This window comes from Pantherophis guttatus, chromosome 3, assembly GCF_059756535.1.
Source record: "Pantherophis guttatus breed Tessera chromosome 3, ASM5975653v1, whole genome shotgun sequence".
Lineage (NCBI taxonomy): Eukaryota > Metazoa > Chordata > Lepidosauria > Squamata > Colubridae > Pantherophis > Pantherophis guttatus.
In genome coordinates, this window is record NC_142065.1 from 21,353,212 (window position 1) to 21,369,489 (window position 16,278).

Below are 16,278 nucleotides of genomic sequence, written 5' to 3' on the forward strand. Positions count from 1 at the left end.
GGTTATGGTGTTTATCTTTGTGTTGATTTCCAGCCTCAAGATATTACAGTGCTAAAGAAGATTGTTGATCAAGCTTATATAAATGTTTTTAAAAATTAAAAAAAACAGAGGAGAAGGGAGAGAAGTCCACTTAACTCTTTCTTCATCTGATGAAAGAAATCTTTTGCGTTCTTCAGCAGGTGTACTCTACAGTATCAATGGAGGAGAGAAATTTTGTATTTGGTCTTAGTGTTAAATCACATACTGTTGAGAGGTCAGCCATTCCCATCTCTACAGAAGGCATGTCTACAAGCCCAAGTCTCAACACCAAATTTAATTTCTTTTCTTTCCAACAAACAAAGAGAATCTAGGGACTGCATCTACCATTTGGGGGGAATAATGGGAAGGGCAATAATGCAAAGTGACCAGAATTTTCTCTTTTTTTCCCTCCTTGGTTTTGTCAGGAAGAGATTTTTTTTTTTTTTGATTAAGCCTGAAAACGTACACTAGGTACCTCCTGCGTTTTCTCAAAATTATGGAACTGTTATTACAATATTAGTTAATTGTGAGCAGAGGTTGTAAAAATGAGATTTCTGGCACTTTGTCCCATTCTAGTTTCTATAGCCTTTTAGAGGTTTCCAGAACTTTTTTTTTTTGGCTGGTTATCCTCTTTTCACTCTGTTTATGTTATTGAGATACTATAATCTTCCTGGATTTGCATCAAGTCTTTTCTATTAACTTCAACTGGGTTTGTTTTTTCATCTGGCTGACTGACAGTCAGCTTCCATGGATAAGGATGGATTTGAAATGAGTCTTCAGTTCTTATCTAACGTCTTAATCACTGCTCCACAATGGCTCTGGGGGAATCCCAAAGATTTTAGAAGAAAAATGTGTTCGTGGCTGAAAATCATTTGGGAGGGAGAAAGAAAACAAGATCGGCCCAGCTGTAGAACTTCTGCTCAAAAGCGGAGTCTACAGAATCTGAACAGTATACATATTTCTTATTTATAGACCAACTAATAAATTTCTCTCTCTCAACATTCCCTTTGGATTCGGTGTAGTTAATTCCAGTTAGGTGAGTATAGGATTACAGCCTTAATCCTGTGATTTAATACTCACCAATTTCAAATGGATTTTTTTTTGGGGGGGAGGGGAAGATAATGTACATGTGTGTATTTTAACCCTAAATGTGAATTAGTGTAATGTTTTATCCTTTGCAAGAGAATGGCTGGAATGAGGAAATAGCAGTGACCTTTTTCCATGCAAAACAGTGGGAACCTGACCTCAGCCTGGGACTTCAGCCAGTAACACCTGTCATTAGATAGAACATCAACCCATTCTCCCTTCTTGATAGAACTTACATCATCAAATTCTGTTTATTTTGTTCAAACGCATAGAAAATTTACAGGTCAAGCAAAAGGCTAGGGTAGAATTGATTTCCTTGATATGCTAATATACGTGGAGAGTTTGGAATTTGTTTTATGGTGGAGCATTCAGTCATTGGAGCACTTGCTTCAAGTATAAATTATTAGTGGACGTACACAGATGTATTACTTTGTTTGATTGTTAGTGTTAGCTCTTAGACACACTGAATTAGTAAGGAGTTCAAAGGCTATTTAGTCCACGCCCCAATGATATTAGAAGTTCATAGTTATACCATTCTTCATAAGTGGTCACACAACTGCTAATCTTCAATAATCTTCAATAAAAGTTTTTCTACTTCCAAAATTATCTCTTCAGAAAATTCAAGCATTTAGAACAAATCTTATATCCTGTAATCTTAACCTGTTACTATAGGACATACTCTTTGGAGAAACAGAAAATTTATTTCATCTTCTATATGACAGACTTGGAAATAATGGAAGAAAGTTGCAATTTAATTAACTGTTTTTCAGGCTAAATGTATCTTAGAAACTGATAATACCCAGACCAAATAGATGTAGATATTAAGAAACAAACAAGTAATACATAAATGACATATGCACATCTATTTTTTAAAAATTAATTGCATGAGAATGATGATCTGATCAAAAGAAGGACCATTATATGCTTTGTGGGTAGGAAAGGATAAGAACCTTTCCCCAATGTTCCCTCTTTTTAAAAATAAAATGATGGTACGATAGTCTTTTTTATAAAAGAGACTCCCTCTATCAAACTGACTCCTACACACTGTGCAAATTGGGGAGGGAAGAAGATAGCAATTCATAATAGAAAGCTAACTTTTGCTTGCTAAGATTCCACATTGTTTTTTAAATGACATAAAACTTTTCCTTTCTTCCATTTTTTCTTCTTCTGAACTGCACTACCTTATATTCTTTGGAGACAGCAATTTTCTTTTGCTGATTTATGGTTCTTCAAGTTAAGCATTTCTAGAATAACACACAATGACATTAAATTGATGTATTGCATATTTTATGAATAGATTTCTGTATCTTTAGTATCTGTATTAAAACAGGGCGCCTGAGATTTTTTTTCCCCCTTTTGTCATTTCATTTATTTCTCTTCCCTGTTTTCTATCTCTTTCAGGATGAATCTACAGGAGAAATAACATTCTACATGAAAGGGGCGGATGTGGTTATGGCAGGCATTGTTCAGTACAATGACTGGCTAGAGGAAGAGGTACAGAACAGCATTCTCAATGCTGTGACTTTTTTTTACATTTGCAAGTATGAAATTCTCATTAGAAGTATGAAATTGAATTCAGAAAATGCTTTGAATGCTCCTGATGATATAACTCAGCCTTTCCTAACCTGGCAGCTATCTGTTGTACTACAACTTCCATTGTTAGCCTGGCTGGCCACTGTGGGGTAGTGGGAGTAGTAACCAAATCATTTGAAGGCAAGAAAAGACCATCTGCAAACAGAAGAGGAGAGGAGAGGAGAGAGAGGAGAGGAGAGGAGAGGAGAGGAGAGGAGAGGAGAGAGGAGAGGAGGGATGTATGTTCTACTTATAGATATGGTAAAGAAAAGTAAAAGTAGGGCAACGTGTGTGCATAATGGTGAGGTGTATATACACATCTTGAATCTGCAGATATATTTCATGCAACTTGCTTATGTAGACCATCTTTATTAGAATGGTCTTTGCAATTTACCTATGCAATAGTAATTCCATGCAAAATCTAAAATTTTTGGAAATCTCCATCATTTAGCTGTCCCAGAAAAAAATGAGGAAAAATATTTTACATTGTCCTGCATGGGAGAAACCTAAGACTTGAAACACTATGTAAAACACGTGGGTATCCATGCATCTGGTAATAGTGTGATTTTTCTCCAAAATTAATCTGGAATTTAATTATATTTTTGCTAAAATTTTAGAAGGTTGCTAGATCACAGGAGGTTCTAGCAAGCTCAACCAAGTTTTTACATTTTTTAAAAAATCCAGATTTTATTTGAGATTTCACCTTAGTTTAGCATTCTCACCAAAAATCAAATAACATTTTAAGGTAAAATAGTCAAAGTCTTGCAAGATTTTTGGGTTGAAAAGATTGCTAGCCTTTGATATAAAACTGTAACCATTATTTTGTAGATGACTTTTAAAACTACAGTTTCAATTTTATTACTTATGGTTTTATTAAAACTATAGTATTACTATTATGATGCAATTCCATAATTTTGGAATTTTTAAATTATGCTCTCTGAAAAAAAAAACAGGGACAATTATTATGCTAATATTTATTTCCAATGTCAGATTAGCTTATAAGAATATGTCTGTATTCCTTTATAGTGTGGTAACATGGCAAGAGAAGGATTAAGGGTTCTTGTAGTAGCAAAGAAATCCCTGTCTGAGGAGCAATATCAAGATTTTGAGGTAAGCAAATTAAATATGAAATAGAGCTCAAAATGAATATCCCATTTATGTCTGGAATAAGCAGGGCAGTGCCTAAATAGGTTAAACCGTAAACTACTATGCTTGCTGTTTCCTTTTCTTGGGAAAGATGGAATTGGCCACAGTCCATCATGCATTGGCAACTTCCAGACTGGAAGGGTTACCTTTAGAACATTTTGGAAAATGGATGAGTGAGTTGGCTGTATAAAATATATACCACTTGTATCTTATCATTTTCATTGGATGTGGCCAGTGGTGGGCTGATGCCGGTTGTAACAACCGGTTCACCCAGTACCGAAAATGTGCGAGCGCGCCTTCCGACCATGTACGTGGCTTCAAAAACATGGCAATATAGGACGGGATAGTGCTGGGACAGGGATTGCAACTACCAGTTCTCCCAAACCAGTCTGAACTGGCAGCAGCCCACCTCTGGATGTGGCTGTTTTACAATTCCAACCTCACGAACTGTTTCTTACCTCTTGTGAGTAGTCTTTTCTATATTTCTATATCTTAACTCTTGTGAGTAGTCTTTTCTATATTAGATGCCCTCCAGAACAGAACTTTATCTTCCATAATTCCTCTATCTATATAGCCATTGCCAAGAATTCTGGGAGAAAATCTATCCACATGGAAGGCATCAAGTGTAGAATAACTAAGATGGCTTATATTGACACAATATGCTTAACTTGGTTTTTACGTTAACCGATATTATAGGTACACAAAGCATGAATAAACTAATCTAGTCGGTTGGATTTGCACCACACACTTACTAAACCATTAAAACACCTAACCAAAGTTAATAGTCTATCTAGGCATGCTGTGCAAATGCAGTCCCTAGATCTTTAACTGGTCTGGTTAAGTGAGTAGTGCAAAATACTTTATAACACTTATATCAAAGAAGGATATAGGGCAAACAGAAGGCACGAATAAATCTTCATAAGAAGATTTAAGGGTATTTACTCATGTAGAATGGCTGTATTAATATTATCCTTCTCATTTTTTCTACTACCTTTTCCTCTAGATATCTTATTATTACATTACTTTATTGTATGTATACTGTATGTACACTGAGAGCTTATACACTGGAGACAAATTCCTTGTGTGTCCAATCATACTTGGCCAATAAACCGATTCTATTCAATTTGATTTGATTCGATTCGATTCTACTTTATTCTATTCTACCTTGCATGACAAGGAGAAAGGAATCCATATAATTTCAACCAATTCTAGCTAGCACAGTCAGAGTATGTGTGGCTGCACAGCATGGAGGGCACCTGTTGGGGAAGAATATCTTGCATTGTCTTCTGCTCCACCACCCTTGATGATGCTATATAATTTATTCCAGGATGTTGAAGGACAAAGGCTAAAATAAAAATGACTTATGACATGAGGGCTGCTCTGGATGTGCTCCTAATGTATCAATGGCAGCCAGCTGGCAGCTCAAGGGCCACATCAAACTTGTGGATGCCAGCCAGTTGACTCACCATTCTCCCATGTTCTTCTCACAGATAAAGATTCTTGAAATGTGGGCCAGTCTCTTCCCATCTGGCTTTAGGAGGGAGTGGAATATATAGACACACACACACAGAGAGAGAGAGAGAGAGAGAGAGAGAGAGAGAGACAGAGAGAGAGAGAGAGGGAGAGGCTACCCAACCCATATGTTTCCTGCTCTTTTCCTCCTCTTCCCTACCCTATAAACATGCTGGCAATTGCAAGTGAAGGAATATATTTGCTTCCACACCTAGTTTTTTTTTTAAAAAAAATAGTAATTGCCCAGTTTTTTAAATGAGAGGGATACTTTTTCCCCTGCTGGAGCTGCGTTTTATTTAATCTTCTCTGAGCCACCAGGGGGCATCATGGTGATACAGTGACATTGTGGGAAGGAATGGTTGATCCAAAATTTTTATGTGTCTGTATGCATGCTTTTAGTTTTGTTTAGTTTTGTTGTGCACGTGAAGAAAGACAAGAAGATAGCTCCTAAAACCCTGAAAAGGCTTAATGCACCTGATTTTTGTCTTGAGGGTTAAAAAAGGAAACCAAAAATTATGCTGCTGAATTTTAGCTTTTTGCTGCCAAAACTGAAAAGCACGATCTGGCTGCTTTTAAAATAGAGGTGGGGGCATTGCTGCTGGCTCTTGGGAAATTGTCCCTGCTTTTCCTCATCCATGGTACTTTGTTCTAATATGAGCTAAGCACTTAGTGAATGAGCAAGTAGTAAAGGGATGTGTCTCTCGTGATCTTCCTTAGGCCCGCTACGTCCAAGCAAAATTAAGTGTCCACGATCGCTCCCTGAAGGTAGCCACAGTGATTGAGAGTCTGGAGATGGAGATGGAGCTTCTGTGCCTGACTGGAGTAGAAGATCAGCTACAGGTGGATGTCAGGCCAACTTTGGAAACTCTGAAAAATGCTGGCATTAAGGTATGATTGATTCAGAAATCAAAAGTGTAAGATTTACTGTTTTCCCCCCGCAGTGTACTAGTCTATGGCTGAATAAACATGACAGAATTATAATGAGCAGAAATGGATTATTTCCACATCATTAAAAGGTAAAGGTACCCCTGCACATGCATGCTAGTCGTTCCCGGCTCTAGGGGGCGATGCTCATCTCCGTTTCTAAGCTGAAGAGCCAACACTGTCCAAAGACATCTCCGTGGTCATGTGGCTGCCAAAGGCGCACGGAACACTGTTACCTTCCCACCAAAGGTGGTCCCTATTTTTCTACTTGCATTTTTTACGTGCTTTCAAACTGCTAGGTTGGCAGAAGCTGGGACAAGTAACGGGAGCTCACCCTGTTATGCGGCACTAGGATTCGAACTGCTGAACTACCAACCTTTCGATCAACAAGCTCAGCATCTTAACCACTGAGCCACCGCCTCCCTATTCCACATCATTAGGAGCACCTTAATAATGCTGTCAGTATATAAAGCACTACAGGTAGTCCTTGACTTACGACCAGTCACTTAGCAATCATTCAATGTTACAACAGAACCAAAAAAAAGATACAAACCGTATTCAAAGTTCTGACAGCTGACACTACACCCACAGTCACATCAGTTGTATTTTGGGCATTCAGCAACTGGCCCCAATTTGTGGCTGTTTACTGCTTCCCACAGTCATATGACCACATTTTTTTTTTTTGCCAGAAACCAGCATTTACATTTAGTTTCCAACAAAAAATGCCCATTACAGACAATGGCTTTGCTTAATATCCATAGAAAGACTCACAACCATAATTCTTGACTCAGTTGTGGTTGTAAGTTAACGACTACCTGTATCGGTTAAGTACCTACATTGTTTATGGAGTCACATCTGAGAATTCTGGTTTGGTATTGCTACGATTTTTGGTAGAAGAACAGCATTTCCCCTTCAATTAACAAAATTATTTATCTGAGCAGGATGTTCCATTGAAATAGGAAGTATATTCCATTCTGCTTCTAAGTAAATTCAGGGATTTGACAAAGGTGGCATTACAAAGACTTCCCACTGCTCTGGATGCTGCAGCTTATCTGACTTTCCTGTTGCACACTTTTCCAGGGTATTCAGACCAGTGTCAGGACTACTGTCAGGCAAATATAAATAAAAACAATATAAATATATAATATAATATAACCTGTTTAAATATAACCAAAGAGCAGCTGAAATTGTCATCAGTTCCATTAAGAATGCGATTTCAGAGCCAGATATTTCTAAAGGCAGAGGGATTGACAGCCCACTAAAACTTCCAAGGGAATGCATTTTATTTGATTGATCTCTCTTTATATCTGGTGATATAAATAGATGGCAGCACCTAGCTGACCTTGGCTGATTTTTAAAAACTAACCTTGGTCAGATCTGATTAGTATCGGAATCTTCCAGGAAAGATTGGCTGAAGGCTAGATTGGCAGGTAAAAGAAGAACACCTCATAAGAAAAAAATAGCAAGCCAAGAAAAATACAAGGATGTTTCATGAAGTTTAAAAAGAATTAAGCTCAAACTGAAAGACCTTTAACTTCTGTATACTTTTATAGTAGGCATTGTTAATATATGAGTACCCACCTGCTGTGTGGATTCCCAGAATGACTGAGAGTTGGGAGTCTGTCTATTCAGAGAGCACTTGTATTGGGGAAAAAAATGGTGGCTTAGGAATCACACCATAGCTGGTATTTCCCCATGTCAGGAAAGCAAGCTTTTTAAATCAGCTTATAACTAAAGTACCTGTCTCATCCCGAGTAACATAGTTCAGCTGATTTCATTATTGTTAGCATTACCAAGCAAACTGGACTATCTTGTACAAATTTCAGTGTGTATTTAGTATAAAGAAAGTACTGAATTGTGCTTCCTATTGGCTAACATGAAGCCATGTGTGATTTTTATTTTTATTTATTTTACTTTGTCAAGTACATATTAGATAATATATATAAGCATGAATTGAATACATAAAATGAATACAATTAAAGGGAACATTAGGATAGGGATGGTAGGCATGCTGGTTCTCTTATGCATGCCCCTTACAGACCTCTTAGGAATAGGGTGAGGTCAACAGTAGACAGTCTTAGGTTAAAGTTTTGGGGGTTTTGGGATGAGACCACAGAGTCTGGTAGTGCATTCCAGGCATTAACAACTCTGTTACTGAATTCATATTTTCTGCAATCGAGTCTGGAGCGGTTCACTTTAAGTTTATATCTATTGTGTGCTCATGTATTGTTGTGGTTGAAGCTGAAATAGTCATTGACAGGTAGGACATTGTAGCAGATGATTTTATAAGCTATGCTTAGGTCATACCGAAGGTGGCGTAGTTCTAAATTTTCTAAACCCAGAATTTCAAGTCTGGTGGCATAAGGTATTTTGTTACAAGCAGAGGAGTGGAGGACTCTTCTTGTGAAATATTTCTGGACACGCTCAATTGTATTAATGATATATAGAATGCTTGTCTGAAACCATGGGACTTTGGATTCCTGTCTGAAGGGAAAGAATGGCAGCATGGAGTTTATTCTTATTTTACAATTTTCCATGAAAGCCAAGACTTGAACTTTTGTGAAAAAAGGGAGAATGGATACGATATCCAAGATGTAGAGAAATACCCAAGGCCATGCTTGTGCTACTCAGAAATGCTCCCCAAACTCTTGGCTTTGCCTGTTGAAAGTGTTCAGTTCCTTCCCATATCAATTATAACTCTTCCCAGTGTGAATTCTCATATTCCGTAATAGACTAGAAATCTCAGGAAAATGCATGACTGCTTGAAAAACTTGGCATCAGGTGGTACATGAGTGCTCCTTCAAATTGGCTGGGGAATTCTGGGAGTTGAAGTCCACACTTCAAGCAGCCAAGGTTGAAAAACATTGCAGTATACTATAGAAATATCATAAGTATCAAAGATAAATTTGCAATTTACAACTGGCAATACAAAACAAAATGTGTAGTAGAATTTATGGCAGGTTACATGATTATATACCTCATGCCCAAGGATGAAATCCTACCAGTTCAGACCAGTTTGGGTGAACCGCTAGGAATTATTGGCATCAGTTTGCCGAACCAGTAGTAATCACCCCTCATTGGCCCCACCCATGCCCGGCTGGTCACCGCTCACCTCTTCTAGCCGCTCAATATTCCACAGAATTCAATGTTAAGTGCAGCAGAGAGAATGCTAACTTTTCTCCCTCCATTCAGAACTGAGCTGCTGCAGCCTGTCCCTTTAAGGTAGTCCCCAGGAGGGAGGAGGCCAGGAGGGAACCATAAAGGGAGCAGCAGCTCCGTTGTGAATGGAGGGAGAAAAGTTATTCAATGTTAAATGCAGCAGAGAGAATGCTAACTTTTCTCCCTCCATTCAGAATGGAGCTGATGCAGCCTGTCCCTTTTAAGGTAGTCCCCAGGAGGGAGGGTGACAGGGGTGGGGGAGAGCAGCTGGAATGGAGCCATTTTTATGAAAGGCAGGAAAATGGGGAAGGGGATTTTCCTGCCTGTCATCCATTCCTCAATCTCAGCACAGACTGAGGGACGGATGGTAGGTAGGAATATTCCCCTCCCCATTTTCCTGCCATTCACAACAAGGAGTGGCGGAGGGGAGGGGCCAGTGAGGAGCCCCTCGATGTGAGTGATGTCAAGTTGGCCATGCCCAGCCAGTCACATGACCTCCCCCCAACAAGCCACGCCCACAGAACCGGTAGGGGAATTTTTTTAATTTCACCACTGCTCGTGCCCATTCCATAAGATGTACATGATTATATATCACTAGTGCCCATTCCATAAGATGTATTTCCCAACAAAGCAACAATTGTGCAATATGCAAAGCAGGCCAATTTTGTTGGATTCCACTGACTATTAAAAAGTTTAATCAGAGACTTGCGCGCATATTTTGGTTGCTATGTGAAAATCTCTATGAAGTTGTCCACATGGTTACTGTCTTCTCATGATGTACAATGACTCATTGTGTGGATGTGGCAATTTTCTCCATGTCACCACAGACCTTTCTTGCTGCATCTTCTTCACACAAACAGCCTGTTGCATTGAGACAGCTGCCACATGGAGCAGTTTAAAGCTGCCTTTATAGAACATCCATTACTGCATTATTGGTGCCATTTGTCTTAGCTGCAGCTTCCATCTCCAAAAATGGTCAAGGTTGACTCATGTTTTTGCGAAATATATCTCTTAGATCCCAGTATGATATAAAAAGGCTTTTTAACAATTACTTTTAAATTCCATGTAATTTATTCCAAATACGCAATTGCTAAAATTGCTTTTGTCAATTGCATTTATATAAAACTTTAAAGAATCATGGGATTTGAAAAGACTATTGAGGCCATCATACCTAAATCTCTTCTCGGTGTAGGATTTCAATTATATTTTAATTAAAATCCAGTCCAGACTCAACTTGACCCCACCTAATTAATACTGGGAGATCCCTATGGATAGTATTTCACCACTTAATCCTTCCACCCTACTGGTCCCTAACTCAGTGCTCTTACCTTGCAAAGTGTGGTGAAGCCCTTGAAGTAGTAGAAGCTACATACTTTTATCATTTATACTTTTATCATTGAGGACCCAGTTTGTGGGGGCAATAAGCTGACTTTGTATAAATATACAAAAGTATGAAGGCTATTGCTTAACGCATTGTAAGCCGCCCTGAGTCTCCGGAGAAGGGCGGCATATAAATCAAATAAAAATAAAAATAAAAAATCATGGGACTTACTTTCAGATTTGTCCTTGTCCTTAGTTTGTCCAACTCTATTATCCAGAAGACAGAGATAATCTACTTGGTATAAAGGTGCAAGTTCCTTCTATTTATTTTTACAGTGCCTAGATGTTGGGTAGTTGGAAAAAATCATGATACGTCAGGGAGGATGGGTCTTCTCCAATTTTCCTAATGGTGTTCTACTCTAGTGCCAAGAAAAAGAAATGGGTATGTCCATGAAATCACAGGAAGTCATCAATCTCTTGACACAACGGAGATTTTTGTATTTTTATAGGGTCATCTTTACTAATTTTATTGATTGATTTGTTAGATTTATATAACTTTCCTCCAGGACCCCAAGGCAGCATACTTAGTATTTCCTCTTCTGTGTTTTCCCCACAACAGTAATGGTGTGGGGTAGGTTGATTTGAGAGAGAATGATTTCACCCCATGATTTTCCATAGCTGAAAATAGACAAACCTGAGTCTCCAGGATCCTGGTCTTAACCACAGTGCCACATTGGCTTCTAAATATCTAAAATATAATATATATATTAACTTTCCTACAAGCTAAACATTTATTAAGTGCCTTTTTATTATTTACCATTATTTATTTACTACATTTAATGCAACCTGCTTTCCTTTTAGAGTTGAATGCAGCTTAAATATGAGCTTCTTCTAATATTATCCCCAGAACATCAGCCTTGTAAGCTGACTTGAGAAAAAGTGATCCACATAGTGAGCCCTGTGGTTGAGTGGGATCTTGAATCTGAGTCTCCAGGGAGTCTGGTCCAAAGCAAACCATTGCATTATACTGGCTCTTTGTTTCTATTCATGTGAGGTTTTGAATTTTTTTTTTTATTCTAGGTATGGATGCTCACAGGGGATAAACTGGAAACAGCCACGTGTACAGCTAAGAATGCACATCTGGTAACCAGGTCTCAGGACATTCATATATTTAGACTGGTGAGTAATACAAATAAAACTTAATTTACTTAGCACTTGTCCACAGAGCTTTATTTTGAATTGGGGGGAAATAACATTCAGCTTCACTGTGCTTGTAGACTACAGCCTGAGCATATGATATAAGCCTAACTTTGCTGCAAACATCATTGCATACGATGGATCCTAGAACATGGAACTTCAACGTGGAAAAAGAGCTCTTGTTTCCTCCAATTTCTTGCAGGCTCAATTTTATTAGGGTGCTTGGATCGCTCCTGAAATAAGTTCTTGAACAAGACAAAATGCTGGGCAGAAATGCATTTTATGAACAAATCAAAAATGTTAAAATGGTTAATTCTTGTTCTGATGGTTCTCTTCCTCTCCCCCCCCAAAAAAATATTACAGCAAAGCACTTTGGCTTATTTTCCAAATCCGCCCTTCACTGAAGATTTGAAACCAGTGTGAATGTTGTTTTCTCCTGCCTTGTCTTGAAGAACTAATTTATTGCTCATCCTTGTTGTTCTGTAAAAGGAACCCTGCATCTCTTTGAAAATGTTTTCTGAGGGCATTTTGCAAAATGTCAGGCTCCAAGATTTCATTGGGCAAACCAAGAAAGGCCACTGTGTTTCTGTACCATGGCTGTGCAATAAAAGATGGAATATCACTTTGTTCATTTAAGCTAAATTGTCTCAGGCAAAAGGACTATCCTGAGTCATTAAAGTAGAGATGCAGATCTTTATGCAGCCTGTCCTTTAGCCCTGCGTTTAACAGTCACTTTCATTTCTGAACTATATTGTGTGTTCTTCCTTATGCTATTGACTTCAGCTCTTTTAATACAGTGGCATTAAATTTCCTAAAGAGCACTAGAAATTACTGATCTTTGTCTTCTAGAATTCTTTCAATAGATCCTCTCTTAAAATTGCCACAAGTTCATAGCGTTGACCGGGATGGAGCAATCTCTTCACAAAGTGTGATCATGGGTGTAAGAATAAAAAGAGAGGGCTATGCAGACGTACCCCTGGATACTGATAGTTCCATTCAAAAACCAGATTTGGTTATTTTTTATTTATTTTTTTGCTGTATACAGCAAAAATATGTGGTATACAGACCCCCAAAAGCAAGAAACTAGTTGTTTTGGAATTACTGTGCACACACCTCCTCTGCTTGATACAGGTATGCCAAAGATATCTCTGCCAAATCTGAAATGTCCTTGTCTTCTTTGGATTTGAATACTTTATACTTTCTTTACCAAGTAAGAATGCACTGAATTATGTCAGAAAAATGTTTAGGTGAGAATAGTGTCATATTCATAACCCAATTCTCTTCCTACCTTTATATGTCCTGTTTTCCCCCCAGACTGATCAGTGCTTTCTTTTACTTCTTTGAGCCACTAATCGTTCTTCTATGTTCTGGATAAGATCCACACTAATGTAAGTTTGTAAGCATTCAAAAATCTGCAACATTTGAGTCACTTTTTGCTGCCTACAATCCTTGGATCAAATTGCTCCTCTGTGGCCTTTCACTGTGTAACGATCCTAATGAGTTTCTTGATTTTTCTGAGGAACTTCAGGAGACAAAATGCCAGAAAAAGGCCTAGAGTGCTGTTGGAAGAAGACAAAGGGTCTTTGAATCTAATTGAGGATGAATGAGAGCCTAGGGATTACATGGTAGCAATAAGAACGGTGAAATGTAATTATTTCTCCAGCTTTATCACATCCTCAACTAGCTGCCCAGTAGGTCTTTTTTTTGGGGGGGGGGGGGCTGTGACTCATTCCTTGCTAGGGAGGAGCAAAATGCAGGATTTATGGGCAGCCACCCCGGTTCTTCTTGATATCCAGCAGCTTTCAGTATCATTGACCATGGTATTGTTGTGGCCCGCCAGCAGAGCTGGCAGCAGATTTGGACAGTGAGGAGGTTGGGGAGGAACATGGGCCAGTCTGAAGTCTGGGGAAGGCTCTGATGAGGGCTCTGCATCGGAGACAGAGAGGGAGCCAGGGCCGTATGCCAGTTATCAGCTGCCTTCAGAGTCAGACATCAGTGAGGCAGACAAACAGCTGGAGCCTGTTCCCATGTGCACATGCGCAGAGTTGCTAGACGAAGGGAACAGCAAAAGAACAAGGGTCAATTTGGGAGTAAGGCCACAGGTGGATGATGAATGGCCCCTCCCAGAGGGAATAAAAGAGGAGCGAAAGGGGAGTGGAGTTTGCAGGAGACAATTAATTCGCTTAATTGGTTCATGACTCCTTGCCAAGTTTTGAAGATACCGGTCTGGCAGCTCTACAAGCCAGATAAGGTCTGTGACTAAATTCACCCTTGAAAGACTTCGCTGGATGTGAATGAGAAGAATTAACAGTAACTTAATAAAAAGGGTTTTTTGTCGGGACAAGAAATCTGCTTCATGCTCTTGGGAAGCCTAGGTCAGAACAGGTATCCTCCAGGTATTAGGAGTGGGGATCAGGATGTTCTAGTGATCTCTTCCTTTCTCTGTGATTGGTTTTGGTCAGTGTTGAGAGGTGGGGAGAGGGTTTGGGCAATTGCCCTTTCTATTTGAGGCCACTGGGTGAGTTCATCAGTGTGCTGATGATACGCAGTTATGAATCTCACGCTTCTCAAGATCTTCTCCCAGTGTCTGGAGGCGCTGTGTGAATCTGAGCTGAACAGGCTTAGGCTCAATCCTGACAAGACTGGGCAGTTGTGATTAATTGGATTCTCCCCCCCCACCCCCCCCAAAAAATCTGGACTGCTTCCATCCATATTTGGTCCTGAATTGGACTGCACTATCGTTTTCAGGATTAGTCACAATCTGGAGATCTTTCAGAGTTCATATCTTCTGCTTGAATAGCAGGCAACAGCTGTTGTCAGGAGGACTTTCACCCAAATTAATTTAGTGTGTCAGTTGTGCTTGAAGTTGAAGGCCCTTAAGACAGTCATTCATGCTTTGGTCACCTTATGTCTGGACAATTGCAGTGTAATTACTTGAAATATAATACACCAGAGTTATGAGCATGCTGTGATATGTTCAGGTAACACTTCTGCATTGTAACTATAATAGTTACCATAAGGTCCTATGTGCAATTCAAGGTCCTGGATATTACTTATAAAGCCCTTCATGGAATAAGGCTTTGCTATCTGAGTGTCAGTCTATTACCAGTAGTTTCTGCCCATCTCATGCATTCTGTGGTAGGTTGACATCAGTGGTGGGTTCTTCCCAGTTCGGCCCAGTTCGGCCGAGCCGGTAGTGGTGACGATGTGACGTCACCGAACCGGTTCTCTTTGTCTGGGACCTGGGCCCTCCCGCCCGCCCCCACGTTATTCCTACCTTTATTTCTTCTTTTTTAGCCCAGCTGATAGGCGTGCACGAAGAGAACCGGTAGTAAAGCCGGTTGGAACCCACCACTGGTTGACATCCTCCAGGTCCAATAGATTGTGTGATGGGAACCAGAAAACAGGCCTTTTTTTTGTCATGGTGCCTGCTCTCTGAAACACAATTCCTCATCCACCAAGATTCGTATCTTCCAGGCCCCACTTAAACAAACTTTTAAAAGCTGGATTTTCTCAAAGCCATGAATAAGAGTGGATGGTGGTCCCTTGTATTGGCTTCTTCATTTTGCCTAACCTTAACCTTTTTTTTTTATTTTGGGGATTATGTATAGTCTTGTTTCTATTGTCTTATTTTCTCACCCACACAGAATTACGACAGATTGGGGCAGCCTACATATATACTAAATAAATAAGACCTGCAAGTACAGAAGTGGCAGGGCTTGGATCAGGACACCAGACACCATCTGGCTGATTTGACATCCATGTGACATACAATGAATTCTTTGCTGACACTAAACTACCCGTTCTCTCCTGTCCAGGTGACCAACCGTGGAGAAGCACATTTGGAGCTAAATGCTTTCCGCCGCAAGCATGACTGTGCGCTGGTGATTTCTGGGGATTCCTTGGAGGTGAGAGGTGGACTGGAGCTCCTGGCTCCTGTTTCTGCAGCAGGTGCCAACTTTGGCCAGAAAGGCCTTCAAATTCCTCCAGGGAAATGTTTTTCAACCTTGAAAAGAAGTTGTCCTAGAACTCTTAGCTTTATCTTAAAGTTGCCACGACCAAGAAACACTTGATCTAGAACATCAGGCTCTTACAAGGGACAGGGGTCGGCAAAGAATATCTGCATCCCATTACCTTTATTTGTTTCTTTGTTTTTTTTTTTCATGGAATAGGTATGCTTGAAATACTATGAGTACGAGTTCATGGAACTGGCTTGCCAGTGTCCAGCAGTCATCTGCTGTAGATGTGCCCCAACACAAAAGGCTCAGATTGTACGCTTACTCAAGGAGAGAACTGGGAAGCTGACCTGCGCAGTAGGTAGGTGTTAAGCTTCACACAGGTGAC

The 16,278-nt window shown here is 39.6% G+C and overlaps 1 protein-coding gene across 2 annotated transcripts in view; it reads left to right on the forward strand.

Moving 5' to 3' along the window:
- ATP9A (ATPase phospholipid transporting 9A) overlaps positions 1-16,278 on the forward strand; it is a 95,714-nt gene that overhangs the window by 58,117 nt on the left and 21,319 nt on the right. For both annotated transcript variants that reach the window (XM_034433019.3, XM_034433018.3), the window contains exons 16-21: positions 2,506-2,598; positions 3,703-3,786; positions 6,052-6,222; positions 11,818-11,916; positions 15,753-15,842; positions 16,107-16,251. In XM_034433019.3, coding sequence (XP_034288910.1) covers positions 2,506-2,598; positions 3,703-3,786; positions 6,052-6,222; positions 11,818-11,916; positions 15,753-15,842; positions 16,107-16,251 — 682 coding nt within the window. The remainder of the gene's footprint in view (positions 1-2,505; positions 2,599-3,702; positions 3,787-6,051; positions 6,223-11,817; positions 11,917-15,752; positions 15,843-16,106; positions 16,252-16,278) is intronic.